General features: G+C 41.1%; 2 protein-coding genes across 2 annotated transcripts; both read right to left on the bottom strand.

Annotated features, from left to right (window-relative positions):
* Positions 1-21: 21 nt before the first annotated feature.
* On the bottom strand, positions 22-5,185 carry LOC134196415 (uncharacterized). The gene is made up of 9 exons (XM_062665529.1): positions 5,041-5,185; positions 4,938-4,976; positions 4,770-4,880; positions 3,161-3,225; positions 3,023-3,103; positions 1,649-2,958; positions 389-482; positions 240-320; positions 22-170 (listed from the first exon to the last, which is right to left on the bottom strand). Exons 1-9 carry the CDS (start codon positions 5,161-5,163, stop codon positions 140-142), a joined length of 1,935 nt encoding a protein of 644 aa, XP_062521513.1. The 5' UTR covers positions 5,164-5,185; the 3' UTR covers positions 22-139.
* A 398-nt stretch (positions 5,186-5,583) lies between these two features.
* On the bottom strand, positions 5,584-15,010 carry LOC134196435 (cAMP-dependent protein kinase catalytic subunit PRKX-like). The gene is made up of 8 exons (XM_062665556.1): positions 14,756-15,010; positions 14,532-14,700; positions 11,356-11,619; positions 11,179-11,298; positions 10,875-10,970; positions 10,758-10,815; positions 5,977-6,057; positions 5,584-5,916 (listed from the first exon to the last, which is right to left on the bottom strand). The coding sequence occupies exons 1-8, from the start codon at positions 14,862-14,864 to the stop codon at positions 5,791-5,793; spliced, it is 1,023 nt and encodes a 340-aa protein (XP_062521540.1). The 5' UTR covers positions 14,865-15,010; the 3' UTR covers positions 5,584-5,790.
* Between the last annotated feature and the right edge of the window lie 542 nt (positions 15,011-15,552).

Consider the following 15,552-nt stretch of genomic DNA (forward strand, 5'->3'; position numbering starts at 1 on the left):
ACAATGCAGCCGTCTTCCGGCTTTCTCTTGCTGCCTTGCCCACAATCAATAAAAATTATTTAATCACTTAACTAATAAATAGACTCTACACTCAATTCTCTTTATTACGTTATAAAACCCTCGTCAATGTCCACAGCAATCATTTGCTTGTGTTTTCAGCTCCCTGTCGTCTAGAACCACAAAGTGCAAAACCTTGGAGACCAACAAGTACAGAGAATTTAATATTAATTCATGCATACTGTTTCTTCCACCATCGCTTTTTGCTCAAATTGGCTGCTTGTTGTGCTTGCTGCTCATTGCTGTGCGTTTCTCGTGCTTGCCTACAACCAAGCATATGTACATTAATTTGTTGATATTAATTAATCATGTTTGGCTTTGTAATTCTGACCGTGTTAATTCACCACTTTTTGCATTCAGACTGTCTTGCTTTGTTTTCTGTTCATCGCGTTCTACCAGGCCTTCGACCAATGCCTCAGAGGCTCCTACGGTATCAGTAAAATGTTCTTCCATGATACACAATTAACACACACACACACACACACACACACACACACACACACACACACACACACACACACAATCTCATAAAATTAAAAATTCAACCAGAGTACCTTCATATAACAATTACTATAATATAACATATTTATATTAATATATTTTGCAACAATTTTACATTATATAAAAATATATTGCAACAGCAATATATATTTTTATTTTATTTTATTTTTTATTTTTAAATATTTAATTAAAAATAAAAATAAAAATATATTGTTGTTGCCACTCGGGTTTAATCCCGGGTGGCGACAGCAATATAATGAAATGAGTCTGTTGGTTCTTTCTCACTGTCTATTTGGCTATGTCTGTGAGAGTAGACTTGTTTCTGTCAATGGGGAGTTTCTGTGAGGATCAGTGCTTTCCTGGTAGTCATTGATATCTACTGGGCATGCTGTTCAGAGCTGGCAAAATCCTCATAATGCACGCAATCAATATCGATGCCAGTTACTAGTGCCATATGGATTACACGGAAACATGCACCTCTCTGGGACTTACCTGCCGAGTTGGTGGGCACCCAGTTGAGGGTAAAGACCCCACTTACCCTACCTAGAGGGTGATGACGACAAGTTACCGGTACTACAACAGTTTTTGTTTATTTTTTTTTTAAATCCAGTTTTAAAGATAAAATATGCACAATGTTGTTGGCATTGTTTGCACTGGTGATTCTTACAGTATAATTGCTGGGAACAAACATGTGTGCATGTGTGTCATTCACTACGACTGTTAATTTAGCCAAGCTTGATAAATTACAAGTCTACAAGTTACCGAGTCAACAAAAGTATACTATTCATCATGTACTAAACAAAGTTGTTATTGGTCAGAATAACGTGTGTGTGTGTGTGTGTGTGTGTGTGTGTGTGTGTGTGTGTGTGTGTGTGTGTGTGTGTGTGTGTGTGTGTGTGTGTGTGTGTGTGTGTGTACTATGATACCCTCTGACAGCCGGCTAGACCTCTGATCACGATCTACAAAGATCTACATACTAATCCAAACAAGTACCAACATAGTGCTTCCCAGTATCAACTGTATGTCATCCGTCATCAACATCAACTGGCTTTACTGTCCTCCTATGATCTAGTTAGCAAACACAACTGACCTTCAATTTGTGCCTGTAAATTCTGTACAATACAAATGAGCTGTACAAGTGTCAGCTGCTTGAGTGCTTGTCGTTTTAACGGTTTACTTCGTCTCTGTTCAAATTGTTCTCTTGAAGTGAGAATTCGGGAGTGAATACTTTGTGATGCAGTCTCTCTACCTTTCTCTTGTTCATCACTAAACAAAGCAGATGCTGCTACTGATGACAATGGGGATAGAACGGGTGATGCAGAATCCGAATGAAATGGGTTTGCTCGCATTTCCATTCGATCCAGTCTTTCATTTTGAGTCTCCTCTTGTACCAGTTCAGCTTTTTCTTCAACGATTGTAGTTTCAATTTCTCTCCTCTCATCACATCTTACTTCACTGACGTTTCTATTGCTGCACGCCATCTCTCCCTGTACGTTCCTCCTCTCTAATTCTATCTGCTGCCTCGTATCATCTTGTAACGGCGATCTCCCGGTCTCCTCCCCACTGCTTTCGAGCATGTCGTCATCAACAAAGACCAACTGGAGACCTGTCTGTCGATGGCATTTCGACAGCATACTGTCTGGTTTCGGACTTCCATTTCCACCAGCGATGTCCTCACTGGTGGTGCTCACTCTATTTGGATCACACACACTCATAAAGTGCCTATCGGTCAATGCCTCTGTTGCATCGAGAGCCTCGAGTTTCATTTCAGTAGCAGCCCATCCTAACGTTAACATTTCAGTTGGACTGAGACTTGAATGACGATGAGACGCATGATCTAAGTCTGGTCCATCTTCGTCTTCATCTTCATTTTGCACTGCCAGCAGTTCTTCATCTACATCATTCTCGAGTTCAGAAAAACTCGGAGGTTTCAGTGGATATCGCTGTGAGGGTAAGACGTCTTCGGAACGATTGGAACTAGATATAGCAAACGACGTGTTTTCACTGTAAAGCAAGTTGTCCTGATTAGAAACCTTGACATCAAATATCATTGTAGGTGAATCGTTGCCATGGCTATCATCTTGACTATGCGATCTCTCTTGTCTTGTGGTAGAATCCAGCATGCTACTCTCGACAAGCGGAAAACCATCATTTACCATTGAATGTTCCATTTCTTCCTGTGAGTTTTCTGACGGTTCCATATGATTTTCTGCCACTTGTTCATGTCTTTCAATGACACTGTCTCTCTCTGTTTGTTCATGCTCTTTATTCCCGAGTTCCACCGACCTGTCACTAGTTCTTACACTAATTCGCTTGTCTGTGGTCTCTTCGGCTATCATCTCATTACTTTGATTCAGTGCTGTCTTTCTCCTCTTGTATTCTCTCCATGTTCTCTGTATCCTAGCAACACATACAATACCCAATCGTTTCCTCTGTGCACAGGATAAGCTACAACCACATTTACCTAATGACGTGTGTATTTAGCCTTAAGTCTCGGTTATGACGCTTGATTTGGTCTTCCTCAACTTCCACTTTGAGACGATGCCTGACAACATGATTCTGACATGTACAAGTGGTAAGTACAAATAAAAACGTGTCTCACATTTCCACTAATAGCTCTCCCTCCTCAACTTGCTGTAACTGCTTCATAAGCCTCTCCTGCTCGTCCTACCAAGTACAACAGAAACTTACCCGACTGCAACGGCCAATGTGAAATCGAATGTTTTTCTGAATTAAGATAATTATAGAAGAACCTAATGTTATGTAACTAGAAGGAACATCTGTGTCTCATATACCCTATAAGACAAAATATTGGCAGGGAGTTTATTTTGGTAGATTGGCGGATTTTTCAGCGACCGCCAATATAAATTCTGCCAATAATTTACATTATCTTGACGTCATCACCCACGTTCATCAGGCATTGATAATGGCGGTAACAATGGCAACCACATAGGAATCATGTGGGTTCTGTTCTTCACGTTTACACAGGAATTCTTCATCAATAGTTACAGACCTGGAAGCCACAGAAATGTGATGGCCAACTGCAAACTCCCCCATGACGGCCACGTGTCAAGTGGGTGAAGACTAGGGTTGACGTCCAATGCCAAAATAAAATCCGCCAATATTCTTTTCTGTCAATTTCTTAGCAAACCGCCAAAATAAACTCCTGCCAATATTCATCTTTTACTGTATGTTAAATCTCGTTACTTTGACAATTAGAGCAATGTTATGGAATATTATGGTCATGTGAAACAATAGCTTTGTCCACTTTTAATAGATAGATTTTACAATTCAATATGTTTAGTAGCCTGCTTGGAAGCAAAATAGTGTCTAAATTCATAATACTTTACGAAAAGTCAATCATTTCTTCAGAGGGCTCATAGCTGTGGAAGCAAAGGTGAAACCACAACTTCAATTACTAGTTAATATTAAAATATTACAAAAATAACTGAGCATCCTGTATATCATACGGCAGAATTTGTTGGATATTCATACTAGTTCATCAGCATATTCATAGTCTACATCCTTGACTATACAGTATACTATAGGAAACTTGTGTGTCATTCCATACTCAGTTGTATAAATCGACTGCAAACTCGAGGCAGCAGTCAAACACAAGTCATACAAGACCATTGCAGACTTCAATTGCAAACAAACACACAAAGTGTATTGCATAAAATGCTTTAATTGATCTCCAAATGCATTTGTTTGCTAATACCATGAAGTTTTCAACATCACATGCCCTCAAAATGATTTCCAATACCTGCAACACTGCAGTCAAAAAATTATCCAAGTTTACACAATTTCTATAATGCCCACTGTGATCAACCACAGATAGAATGTGATCATCACCAACTCTCCTTACCCCTCCTGCTTGTTCCTACCAGTAGATTATGATATCATAATCTCCAAAAGCCAAGCCACCACGTACATCAGGAAACAATACCGGCTCCAAACTGTGTAATACATAGACTGGCCAAGTCTAGCTAACACACATTTAGGATGAATATGCACACCAGGTATCGCGTTTCTACTCTCATGCATAACCCAAGGCCATCCTATCACTAACCCTCAGTGATCCAGTGTATTAGTGGTCTGAACCTCTAAGGTAATATCTCGACAAGTGATACAGCATAGAGCAGTAGGAAAAGTGCAAATAATATGAGAGAAATCCACGTCAAACAATACAAGTCACTGCATCGCAATCTGACCTGCTCGAACTGCTTGTAAAGCCTTGAAACGTACTGTTTTCGAGCAAGATAGCCCCTATAGTGCGCCTGTATGGTCGTGGCCGCCGTCTCTTCGTCACTGACGGAAGCAACCTGAGACAGAGACATGACCACGCCCACCCCACATTATACCCTCGCATGTTTTCTCACAGCTGGCATGATCCGTTCAGCGAGAACAGGGTCCATGGCCTGCGAACGATAGGATGAAGATGATACGGTGCACCGATTGACGCAGTGGTTGATGTGGTTTTACCTTCATGATGTTCTTTGTCCTCGCCAGGTGATCTTTTTCTATAGCATCGAGATCTGGTTCAAGTAGAGTGTCATCATTGCCGTCTCCTCTATAGAATCCGTTGGCCACATCGGACATAGTCATGGAAACCCGGATTGCGCATAGAAGTCCCGGACAACGCGACCTCAAACTAATTAATTAATTAATATTGGAGTAGACAGATAGAGATGACAAACAGGTAGGTAAACAGACAAACAAGTACGCAACAACACAAGCAAGCATCAGACACATTAGCTTCAATTAGTTTATTTGTTGAAAACTTGGACACTTAATTAATTTCTTGAAACAACTTTGCTGTTACATTTTGAAGAGTCACAGAAAAACTTACAATTTCAAATCACACCACACACACACACACACACACACACACACACACACACACACACCAGCAAAATGAAAGAAGGGTGACAAAAAAGAAAAGAAAAATGCACATATAAGAAGGAAGAAAGAAGGAACGATGAGACAAAAAATGTTACCATACAATGGACACACAATAAACAGCTCTGCAATTTCTATTGCAACACAACGTTGATATACAGCGACTTTAGACACCATACGCTGAGAAGGCCGATGTAGATCCAGTCCACGGCAGGACACTCTACCTACAGTGTACAGTGGCTCTCAGCAAGCAATTGTAACACAAGTCCTTATCACACCCAATCATAAACCCTTTGTTCTATATGTTCATCTATGAATGTAAAACTAGTTGCGCTAAAAGTCCTTGAACATTTGCTGTAATTTGAGAGCAACAGGCGGGGCTTTGTACCATTCATCCTCCTGATATTGATCGAAATTCCTTGTATCTCCAGCATGTTCAACACGAGGGACTATCGGTGCCTGAAATCAAGGTTTGAACATGGTAAGTGTCTTATGCTCTTGATCTCAGCTATGTGTTACTTTTAGTTTGCGTTGAGGTACCACATCCCAATTCTCAATTTCACGGAAGAACTTATGCTTTCGAACGTCTTCTGCTCCATTCTACACAAAAGTCAAATATGTTAGTTACAGCTGTAATAACGAACATCAACATCAAGATCTAATTGGTAAAGGACTGTTACAGTATACTGTATTACATAACAAACATTTCATATAATCTTATGTATCCAGCTAGAAAGAGTCTGATGCAGTTCTATACAACTGCTTATACCTCGTTTAGACGAGGACGGACAATAAGCCGAGCCGAGCTGTGCCGCGCCAGCCAAGCATTCCAGCCTGCATTTACACAACACCCTGTGGAAGGAAGCAAATGCTTTTAATGGGCGTGTCATTAACGTGCGTTAGTTATTTGCAATTGACATAGCTCGCGTTAGCTCACGTTTGCAATGGACAGTAACTGAGCCATATTGAGAAATGCGTAAGATGCATACGAGACGTTGTACAATTCATCGTAGTAGGTCTATCGCCGAGCGACTGTTGCTGCAATGAACTTCAAGAGATTTGTTTTGCACATCTTGGTCACTCCACAATCGAATAAGACAGAGAGTGTCCATCTCGCTCCATGCCATTTTGTACCAAATGAGCATGTGTGGCTCGTATTCCAGAACACTATGCGTTTACATGATGTACTTGGCCCGGCACAACCCACGTTTATGCGTACCATATAAACTGAGCCAGCATGGGCTGGCCCGCTTACAAGTACTTGTGTAAACAGGGTATTTGTTCAACTTTAGCTCACAGTTTGACAAGAATCCACAACATCAACAATTGTATTCAACTGCATCGTACTCTTCCCATTGGAAGTTACAGACACAATAGATGAGACTAATTAATTAATTAAGCAGACACTATAATACACTTGGAGTCCTCCACTTAGCTCAACAATTTATTCAGCCATGATCTATCTCAAAGTCATGTCATCCAAATGTGTACATACTCTTGTAAAAGCTGTGACCAGACCAACATGTACTACCCACCCTTGAGGCTGCCTCAATCTGACTTCCCACATAGGGAGATTAGCCAAATAAGTCCTCATCACCACTAATGGCCTCATGACCCTGGGAATTACAGAACAGCAAGAAAACCAATGAAGAATTTAAGCAACTGGGCAAAGGAACACTAGAGATTGATAATAAAGTGAACATCTGCAAATTAAAAAGAGACGTGAAAAATCCAATGCAGTTGCTGACAACAGTCCCTATCTAAACAAGCTGACAGAGAGCAGGTTGAACAACTACACGTTTTGAACTAAAGTAGTTACTGCAACAGCAATATTTAAATTAGACAAACACCATGCTAAGTGTTGTGCACCATATGTAATGTCATTAGAGTTTGTCTTAGAGGTGCAAGGTCATTGTGGACATGCGCACTGCAGCCCTTTGAAAAGGGTGAACTTTTTCAAACACTCAGTAACCGCAAGGACTTAGACGCTCTAATTTGCACTGAAGGCAACGCTGACTGAAGTCTCTCTATAGCCTAAATTGGAACGATCAAGACGTTGCAGTATAGGTTACGTTAGACCGTGACTCTGGTAGCTAAATTCTAAGCTTTTTACATGTACTTCTCAGATTTTTTCTTCTAAACCTCAAACTAAGGTTGCTACACTGCAGTTTCGGTAAAATTCGAGAAGCACCCTCGCACTTTGAGCCAGATTGGATGGAGTTCCTAACGCTCTGCATGTGACCAGAGAGCACTTGTCACATTCCTGTAAGCTGCATCTGGGGTAGTCACGTCTTTCTCTCAGAGTAATGAAGCGAACTCAGTTCACAGTGAGCAGCAAAACTTTGTATTGCTTAAAGCTTACATTGCTGCCATGCCCGTCAATCAACACCTAAATAGCCAATTTTGCAGTAGTTTTGTCTATTGACCTTTGCTCATGCGCAACATACAACATTGGAAGGGCTTACTGGCGATCGAAACTGATTTTCTTGCCAGGACACTTGAACATATGTTACGTACAATAGCTAAGATGCAAAAGCTACCTTAATTAAGATCGGCTCAAGTGGGCATGTCCGACCGTGACCCTGCACCTTTAATTAAATTAAGATGCAGACGTAAACCAAAGTGTCAACTCAGTAGTGAGGTGACAGTCCACAAAATTAAAACAAATTATCTCACAAACAGGACATATAGGACATGTTGAATCCAAATGTGACACACACACCACACACACACACACACACACACACACACACACACACACACACGGATATGCCCTTCAGAAAGTTCCAAAGATAGCACCCGCTGCCTATTTCAAAGTAGGGACCCCAGCACTACTCGGAGTTTTAGGCTGCGCGCTGACAAACCCCTTGATGCGTGGCCAGAGCATCAAAGGGCACTGACTTTGGCGCAGCCAAAAGACTAGACCTCACGTCCACACGTACCTGTCTATACCGCAGTTCTGCCAAGCCAGCGGTCTAGTCCACCCCCAGTCAAAGACCAGGTACTCATCTATACTCCTGTGTCAAGAAAGGCAATTGTGTGTGAATTTCTTGCCCAAGGAAATTACGTCTGTACTCGTCTGCGAACCTAAGACCTCAACGTCCCAGATGTTACCATTCTTCAAATGCAACTCTCTAACCAACTGAGCTACAGACGCCACACACACACACACACACACACACACACACACACACACACACACACACACACGCGCATGCACACACACACACACACACACATGCACACGCACGCATGCATGCACGCACACACACACACACACACACACACACACACACACACACACACACACACACACACACACACACATGTCAGTCTTCCTGGTCAGCTGTGTATCACAAGAAACCAGACTAGGGAATAACTTATGAATTAATTACATAAACTGTAAGCCAGTCCAGAGCCAATGTCATTACTCTCAAGGAAGTGTCACAAGAAGCTGAAACCCCATCTCTGACACTATAGTCAGTTAGCTTCACAACTGCTAGAAAGATGCTAGAGTTGGCCTGTGACACATTTTTCACTAAACGTGCTGACACAGTTTTAGGACAACAATGTGTTAATAAACATTGGATTCAACATCTTCCCAGAAAGGTTTATGTACATTTTGCATTTCAATGACTTCTTTTCTTTCCCTGGTGGTTAGCTAGAATCTGCTCTTTACATCAGATTTAGCAACAATGCTTAGACCGACATTTCGCATTTACTCAACATGTCAATGAGCTCTCTGTAAAGCTAAGACTAGATTCCAATACAATAAGGGCTGTGATATGAAAAGGTAACTGAATCACATCATCATCACAAATTGCATCATAATCATGTGTCACATGTGCCAGACAGGTGGGTGGATACCTAAACCGATGAGATGGAGAGTGGGCAAGAAATGTACCTACAAGTACCTACAACAAATTTAAACTGCTAAATATCTCTTCCATAATCATGGACTGCAAATGTACATTGAAACTTCCAAATAACAATCTGTTGCTACACACCAAACTTCAGATTTAGTGACACTTTGAATTTACAGATTACAAGACTTCAAGAGTGCATTCAATTTACAATTCTGGAACTGAAACTCAGGAGCATCACAAGACTGCTAGAACTATTGAAACAGCCAGCAACTGGTGCTAATCTAGGAACTGGAAATGCCGCAGGGCATGCGCAATTACGTCACCACTGTTGCTGCTGTTGTGGGCTTCTGTAACACTCTTTGCAAATCAGATGACAAAATAAAGAATACCATAAATGTCAAACACGCAAACATCTAGAACTCTGGTGTGCACGATAGGCGAGGCAATTCCAGCTGTTCAATGTCTAGAGGTTGAACTGCTGGAACTGAAACTGTGACAAACCAAGAACAGTGTGCAAGAAACCTCCTATTTCTAATGCATAAACAAATAAATTGAATCAAGAACTAAGTTTGCTCAAATTGATTCACAACTAGATTTGCTTTGAGTTGTTGAAATTTAATGTGAAAGACGTAACAGCACTAACACAGAAGTCTAGATTATCTAGTACATGTACACAAACACCACAACAGCAAAGTACATCTCTGTCTGGGCTACTTTGCACTGTAAAGTACAGACATGTTCAATGCTACAAGAACACTACAATTGCAAGACAATTCACGATTGCATTCGTCCAAGTAAAATGACGTGCTTAAGATCTACCTCATCTCTACCTGGATGTAGAAAGTAAAACTCGCAGCAAATGTAACTAACACGTTACATTCAGAGTCTACAAACAACGTAAAGATTCCATTCCACATAGAATCTACCAGTCTCATGAAATACATACCAATTGTGTTCAGGGGTGCGTTTGATTGGGCTCTTCCAGCCTCAAGAGGCTCCATGTGCACGCCCCTTTTTCCAACTTCTACAACTCTGCTGCTATGGTTGGAAAAGCCAACTCTACAAACTCTGCTGCTGGTTGGCAAGCCCCTCTTCCAGTGCAGAGCTGGAAGAGGTTGGACGAGGCGCGTGGTCAGGCTCTTCCAGACTCTTCGGGAAGAGGCTGAAAGAGGCCAGTCAAACGCACCCCAGATTACATACACAGCAGTATCTTATGTTATACTAAATTTCAAAATTTGTATGCAAATTTATCCAGGTCACACAGCTATGACAACCCACATTACTTGCTCCACAACTTTTGCATCTAACCACAACCAAATGCTTCATTTGACCATCAATAAATAAGCCAAATGGTAAATGGGTTGTGCCAGGATTTTACTAAATTCTATTTCTTACGAAAATCAATATACAGTAAGAGTAAAACCAATCCCTCACCTTCATGTTGCCTAACCGCTTTGTTCGATCATGAACTAACAATCTCTTGATGAGGTCTCTGTAAACATTATTTATATCACAAATAGTCACGTGTCACGACGAGCTACAACAACTGACTTCGCAACTGGTTCCATATGCCGTGGCCAGTCGATGTTCCCAGCGAGAATCTTCTCATATATTCCAAATGGATTATCATCAAAGAATGGAGGATATCTATACAAAACGTGTTACAGCAAACGTAAAGCAATCAGAGGCCGTGTTTATAAAGCACGAGGCATACAGACAAACAGACACAAGCAGACATACAAAATATAAAGAAATTAGAGGCAAACACGTATGGAAGCAGACAGGCACGTGACACACACAAACTAGCATATACATGTCCAACAGGGAACGACCTGACTACTGATCAGACACTCACCCTGCCAGCATTTCGTAAATGAGAATTCCGAGTGCCCACCAATCCACCCCTTTCCCGTGCCCTTTACTTTGTATAATTTCAGGTGCAAGATACTCTGGAGTACCACACAAAGTCCACGTCCTGCCAAAACACAAGTCATCCCACCCGTCTCGTCAATACATCACTCACATGACCAACCTGTCAGACAATTTCTTAGCAAAACCAAAGTCTGTGATCTTCATGTGTCCATCTTTGTCTAATAGCAAATTCTCAGGCTTGAGATCTCTATATACGATGCTTCTAGCATGAAGATACTCTAATGCTGAAACTATCTCTGCAGCATAAAATCGACTAGTTGCTGTGTTGAATCTCTGAGCTGTTCTCAGATACGTAAATAGCTCTCCTCCAGGGACGTACTCCAATAGCATGTACAAAAAGGCCTCATCGTGATGTGACCAATACCTAAATATATGTGATCTCACACTATTCAATAAGACACACACACACACACACACACACACACACACACACACACACACACACACACACACACACACACACTGTGAGCAGTAAAGTAGACAGACAGACAGACAGACGAACAAATGGATGGACAGACAGACAGACAGACAGACAAACAGACAGACAAATGGATGGACAGACAGACAGACAGACAGACAGACAAGACAGGCAGACAAAACAGGCAAACAAACAAACAAAACAAAATTCAGAATTCTCCCGGCTGAAAGAATTGGGATTACCAATCATTAACACCAACACACTATATTACTGAAGAATTCGACTAGAATTTGGTCTCCATTTAGGGGCTGTCCATATTTAAAGACATTTTACAAAAACAAAAACTTTTCGTTTGGGGGTGGGGTAAATGGCTGTTTCGTTCTTTAAGCCGGAAGTAAAAATGGCATCATGGATAACTTGAGAGGTGCTTTGCAAGTCCTCCTGAAGGAATAGAGTGTATAATGACCTGTTGGAAAAATGCTCAATAATTGACCATGGGACTTCGACATGTATGGGTCTTATTTGCTGTCTCTTCAGAGACTTCTCAGCAGAGAAAGCACTGTCGCTCAGCCTGCCATATACACAAGACCCACGAATGACTATGAGAAGACGGTGGAAGCATTGTGGTACACGGCAGACCTCCAGATGACGGACGTATTATGCTAATTAGGTAACGGTACATATCTAGGTACATATCGTCTCTAACATTCTATATATAAGTGACATCACATAGATTGAAAAGTAAGGACATCAACCATTTTTTTTATAAAATGTCGATAAATACGAATGGTCCCTTAACTTTGGACACTTTCCATGCCAATGTAAATCTATAGTTGCAAAGTCTACTACTGAATGGTGTTGGACACAATGTTGTCCACAAGATGCATAACGTACACAAAACTTATTAATAACATATGAGTTCGCCTACAGATAATAACCTTATTTGTGCAACTAGATGATAGTCATTGCATTGGTAGCTGAACGTGGCACAGAGCAACTGTCTGAAGGAACTTCGACACCAAATTTCCCTACATCTCCAAATTATCTCCAAATTTGCACTTTTTTCCAAAACATTTTCTTGTAAAATGTAACTCCTTCAAACAGGGGTAGGGTTTTGACTGATTTTTGATGGACATCACAAAATTACACATTTTGTTGTGTCTCATCGGCACTGTAGGTTGAGCACACACGCAACTGTTAGCCGAAATGATTAGGTAAGCATAAAGCATGTATGGCTGCAAAGGATTTCACTATTTTTGTGTGCATGCAAACTTCATATACCTAGCTAACCTCATGCATAGTCTTCTCTTAAAATGACTAATGATCAAAGTATAAAGACAACCGAAGGATTCATGAATGTTTTTGTATTCACTTCTTTGCCTGCAATTTCTACTTTGATATGGTTATAAATAGATGGATATCAATATCATCATTTGTGCGGGATGCTGCGCATAGGGCATCATTACCAACAGGTTGGTTAGCAGAGTATAGTAACTGTGTGTAAAATTCAAGCCATGTGGCTACAATGGTAACTACCTGTTCCATATAAGGTTAAACTTTTGCAAATCTGCGATATCTTTTCAGCCTCTTGGGCCTTTGAGGTGATGTTGTTTAGAAACAGTACGGCTGTATTATTGTTTACTAGGTTATCTAAGCTCTTCTAACAGAATAAAGTGTAAGTATATCAAAGACATTTCACTGTCCAATGGACAGAGTGTAAGACTCCGTGTCTCCTAGTAGATCTGAAGCCTACAAAATCTATGAACCGTTTAATTAAGTCAATTTGCTTGACAAAGTAATAAGGTACCAATGCAGCAGCTCTTTAATAAAACCACTTGGTTAGCACACCTGCCCTGACCCCTGCTGATTACTCACTTCCAGAGTCTAATAGACAGCATACTTTGTGTTCCAACGTAATAGATTTACATTAGGAAATGATATCAGTGGGATGGGGGGGGGGTGCATATTTAGTTAACTAATTAATGAATGTAGATTGTGCCTATGTAAATAAGCACAACAAGAGTTTCGGACACAGGAGAGAGAAGGGAGTTCCACTCTATGTGAAAGAAGGAAACTTTGGAAAGAAGTGCAAACTTCAAACTGGTCCCTTAGCACAAAGATGTATACAGTACAGCCTAGTTCACAATATCACTGCTGAGCTGGGTAGCCCAGACTGCAGCGCGGTGTGGAGTTCAGCAGTAATATTCTTAACACTGTACTACCTTTTTCGTTTCTTGTGTGCACTGACCTTTTTAGCTACTTGGACTCTTTGAAACAGTGCAGCATACCATACATTGTGAACTCTATACTATGGTGGCATGCAGCAGAGCATACCACTGAGCTCAGCAAGAACATTGTCAACTAACCATAAGTGACATGAATAGCCTTGAAATGCTTACAACTGAAACTGCTATACACTTCAATTAAACTACAGACTACAGGTTGTCAGTGTATCCATAGCTACCCTTACACTGTAGTGATACCTTTGCAACAAGCCTAAAAACTACAACACACAGAGAGAATACATTATCTTAATTAATTAAATAAAATTGAGTGAGAATTCTGCTATATCATACTTTCTATCAATACATACTCAGAGCAAAGCACATGATACAGGTCTAAGATCCTGTTGTCAATACGAATGACGTCCATTTCCATTGTAAAAAAGTTGATTTTCACTCTATCTGTTTCAATCTGTCTCACACTTTCTTTGTCCTTACTGTTTGTCACTAGCATCCAGGTATGATGAATACACGTAAATACCCTATTATTGCACGCCCACACAGCACTCTCACTCAACAAGAATTGTGACAACTCTAACATTCTTACTGCCAGACAACAATCAACAGTCATCTCACATTCCAACAATGAATGGATGGTCGATCGACATGAGAATCGACTTCTCATTCTGCACGTGCTGCACTTGCTTTAGCCGAACCACCTCGCCGATATTCATCACCTTCAACGCCATATAGTCGGACGACCCCTTATCCTTAACCAACACCACTCTACCGAACGTTCCAGTACCTAACAACACGTCAACATCAGTGCCCTCAATTGGGGACCCACTAATTACGCTCACCAACTGTAGACATTAGCTGCAGAGTAGACAATGAATATACTCTACCGTTGTAACCAGCCGCTTTGCTCGCTGCTGCCGTCTCATCATGTGATGCAACTTTCTCTGCCATCTTCGCAGAGTTGACACACCAATAGGTTGCTTAGCACGCTTTCTATTACTAGACCGTCTACATAGCGGCTTGGGACCGCTATATCGATTTTGAGTGAAAAACACGGCAAACGTTCTCGTCTCGGTGTCTTCCTTGGAAAAACGACGAGCATGCGCAAATCTATGACAGTGGTTCACTAAGAGAGCTTGGATTTGTGGTGATTGCTGTAGTTTGGGCCAACAGCATGACCTGATAACAAGTTAACTAGTATTTCCTGTCTGTTGTAACACATTGGGTAATTGCGGAATGAAGCCGTGATGTTGACACTCTGGTTTTTCACAAGTTTCTCTCTTTCCCTCCTCCTACCTAATACAAAAACTCTGCTTAGCATGCGTGAGCAAAGAAGTCTAGCTAGATTTAAAAACCCATTTTTCCTAAATTATGTAGTAAAAAAATACCAAAACTCGCGTGCGGCTGAATTAGCCGGACTAGACTAGACTCGAGCCAGTCTCTCCCCGCCTTCGTCATTCCCCGGATTGTCAATCCTCGCCGTGGAGAGACTGGTTTCAGACCGCCTTCTTCTGGTGCAATTAATTAACTTTGAAGAGGTCATACCTTCTAACAGACAGTTACATACACGGATCCCGGGATCCGTTTAGTGGTCGCTGCTTGTATCATAATATCGTGATTTGTTAGTAAGTGGTAGTTT

The sequence above is a fragment of the Corticium candelabrum genome, chromosome 21 (genome assembly GCF_963422355.1).
Source record: "Corticium candelabrum chromosome 21, ooCorCand1.1, whole genome shotgun sequence".
Taxonomy (NCBI): domain Eukaryota; kingdom Metazoa; phylum Porifera; class Homoscleromorpha; order Homosclerophorida; family Plakinidae; genus Corticium; species Corticium candelabrum.

Bases quoted from the DNA above. Each gene is read 5' to 3' on its own strand.
- LOC134196435 (XM_062665556.1), bottom strand. From the start codon at position 14,864: ATGGCAGAGAAAGTTGCATCACATGATGAGACGGCAGCAGCGAGCAAA. The intron at 10,971-11,178 runs GTGAGTGTCTGA...CGTTTTGTATAG, and splicing joins ATTTACGAAATGCTGGCAGG to ATATCCTCCATTCTTTGATG. The intron at 10,816-10,874 runs GTCAGTTGTTGT...TAATGTTTACAG, and splicing joins CATATGGAACCAGTTGCGAA to AGACCTCATCAAGAGATTGT.
- LOC134196415 (XM_062665529.1), bottom strand. From the start codon at position 5,163: ATGACTATGTCCGATGTGGCCAACGGATTCTATAGAGGAGACGGCAAT. The intron at 4,977-5,040 runs GTAAAACCACAT...TATCGTTCGCAG, and splicing joins GGACAAAGAACATCATGAAG to GCCATGGACCCTGTTCTCGC. The intron at 4,881-4,937 runs GTGAGAAAACAT...TCTCTGTCTCAG, and splicing joins CTGAACGGATCATGCCAGCT to GTTGCTTCCGTCAGTGACGA.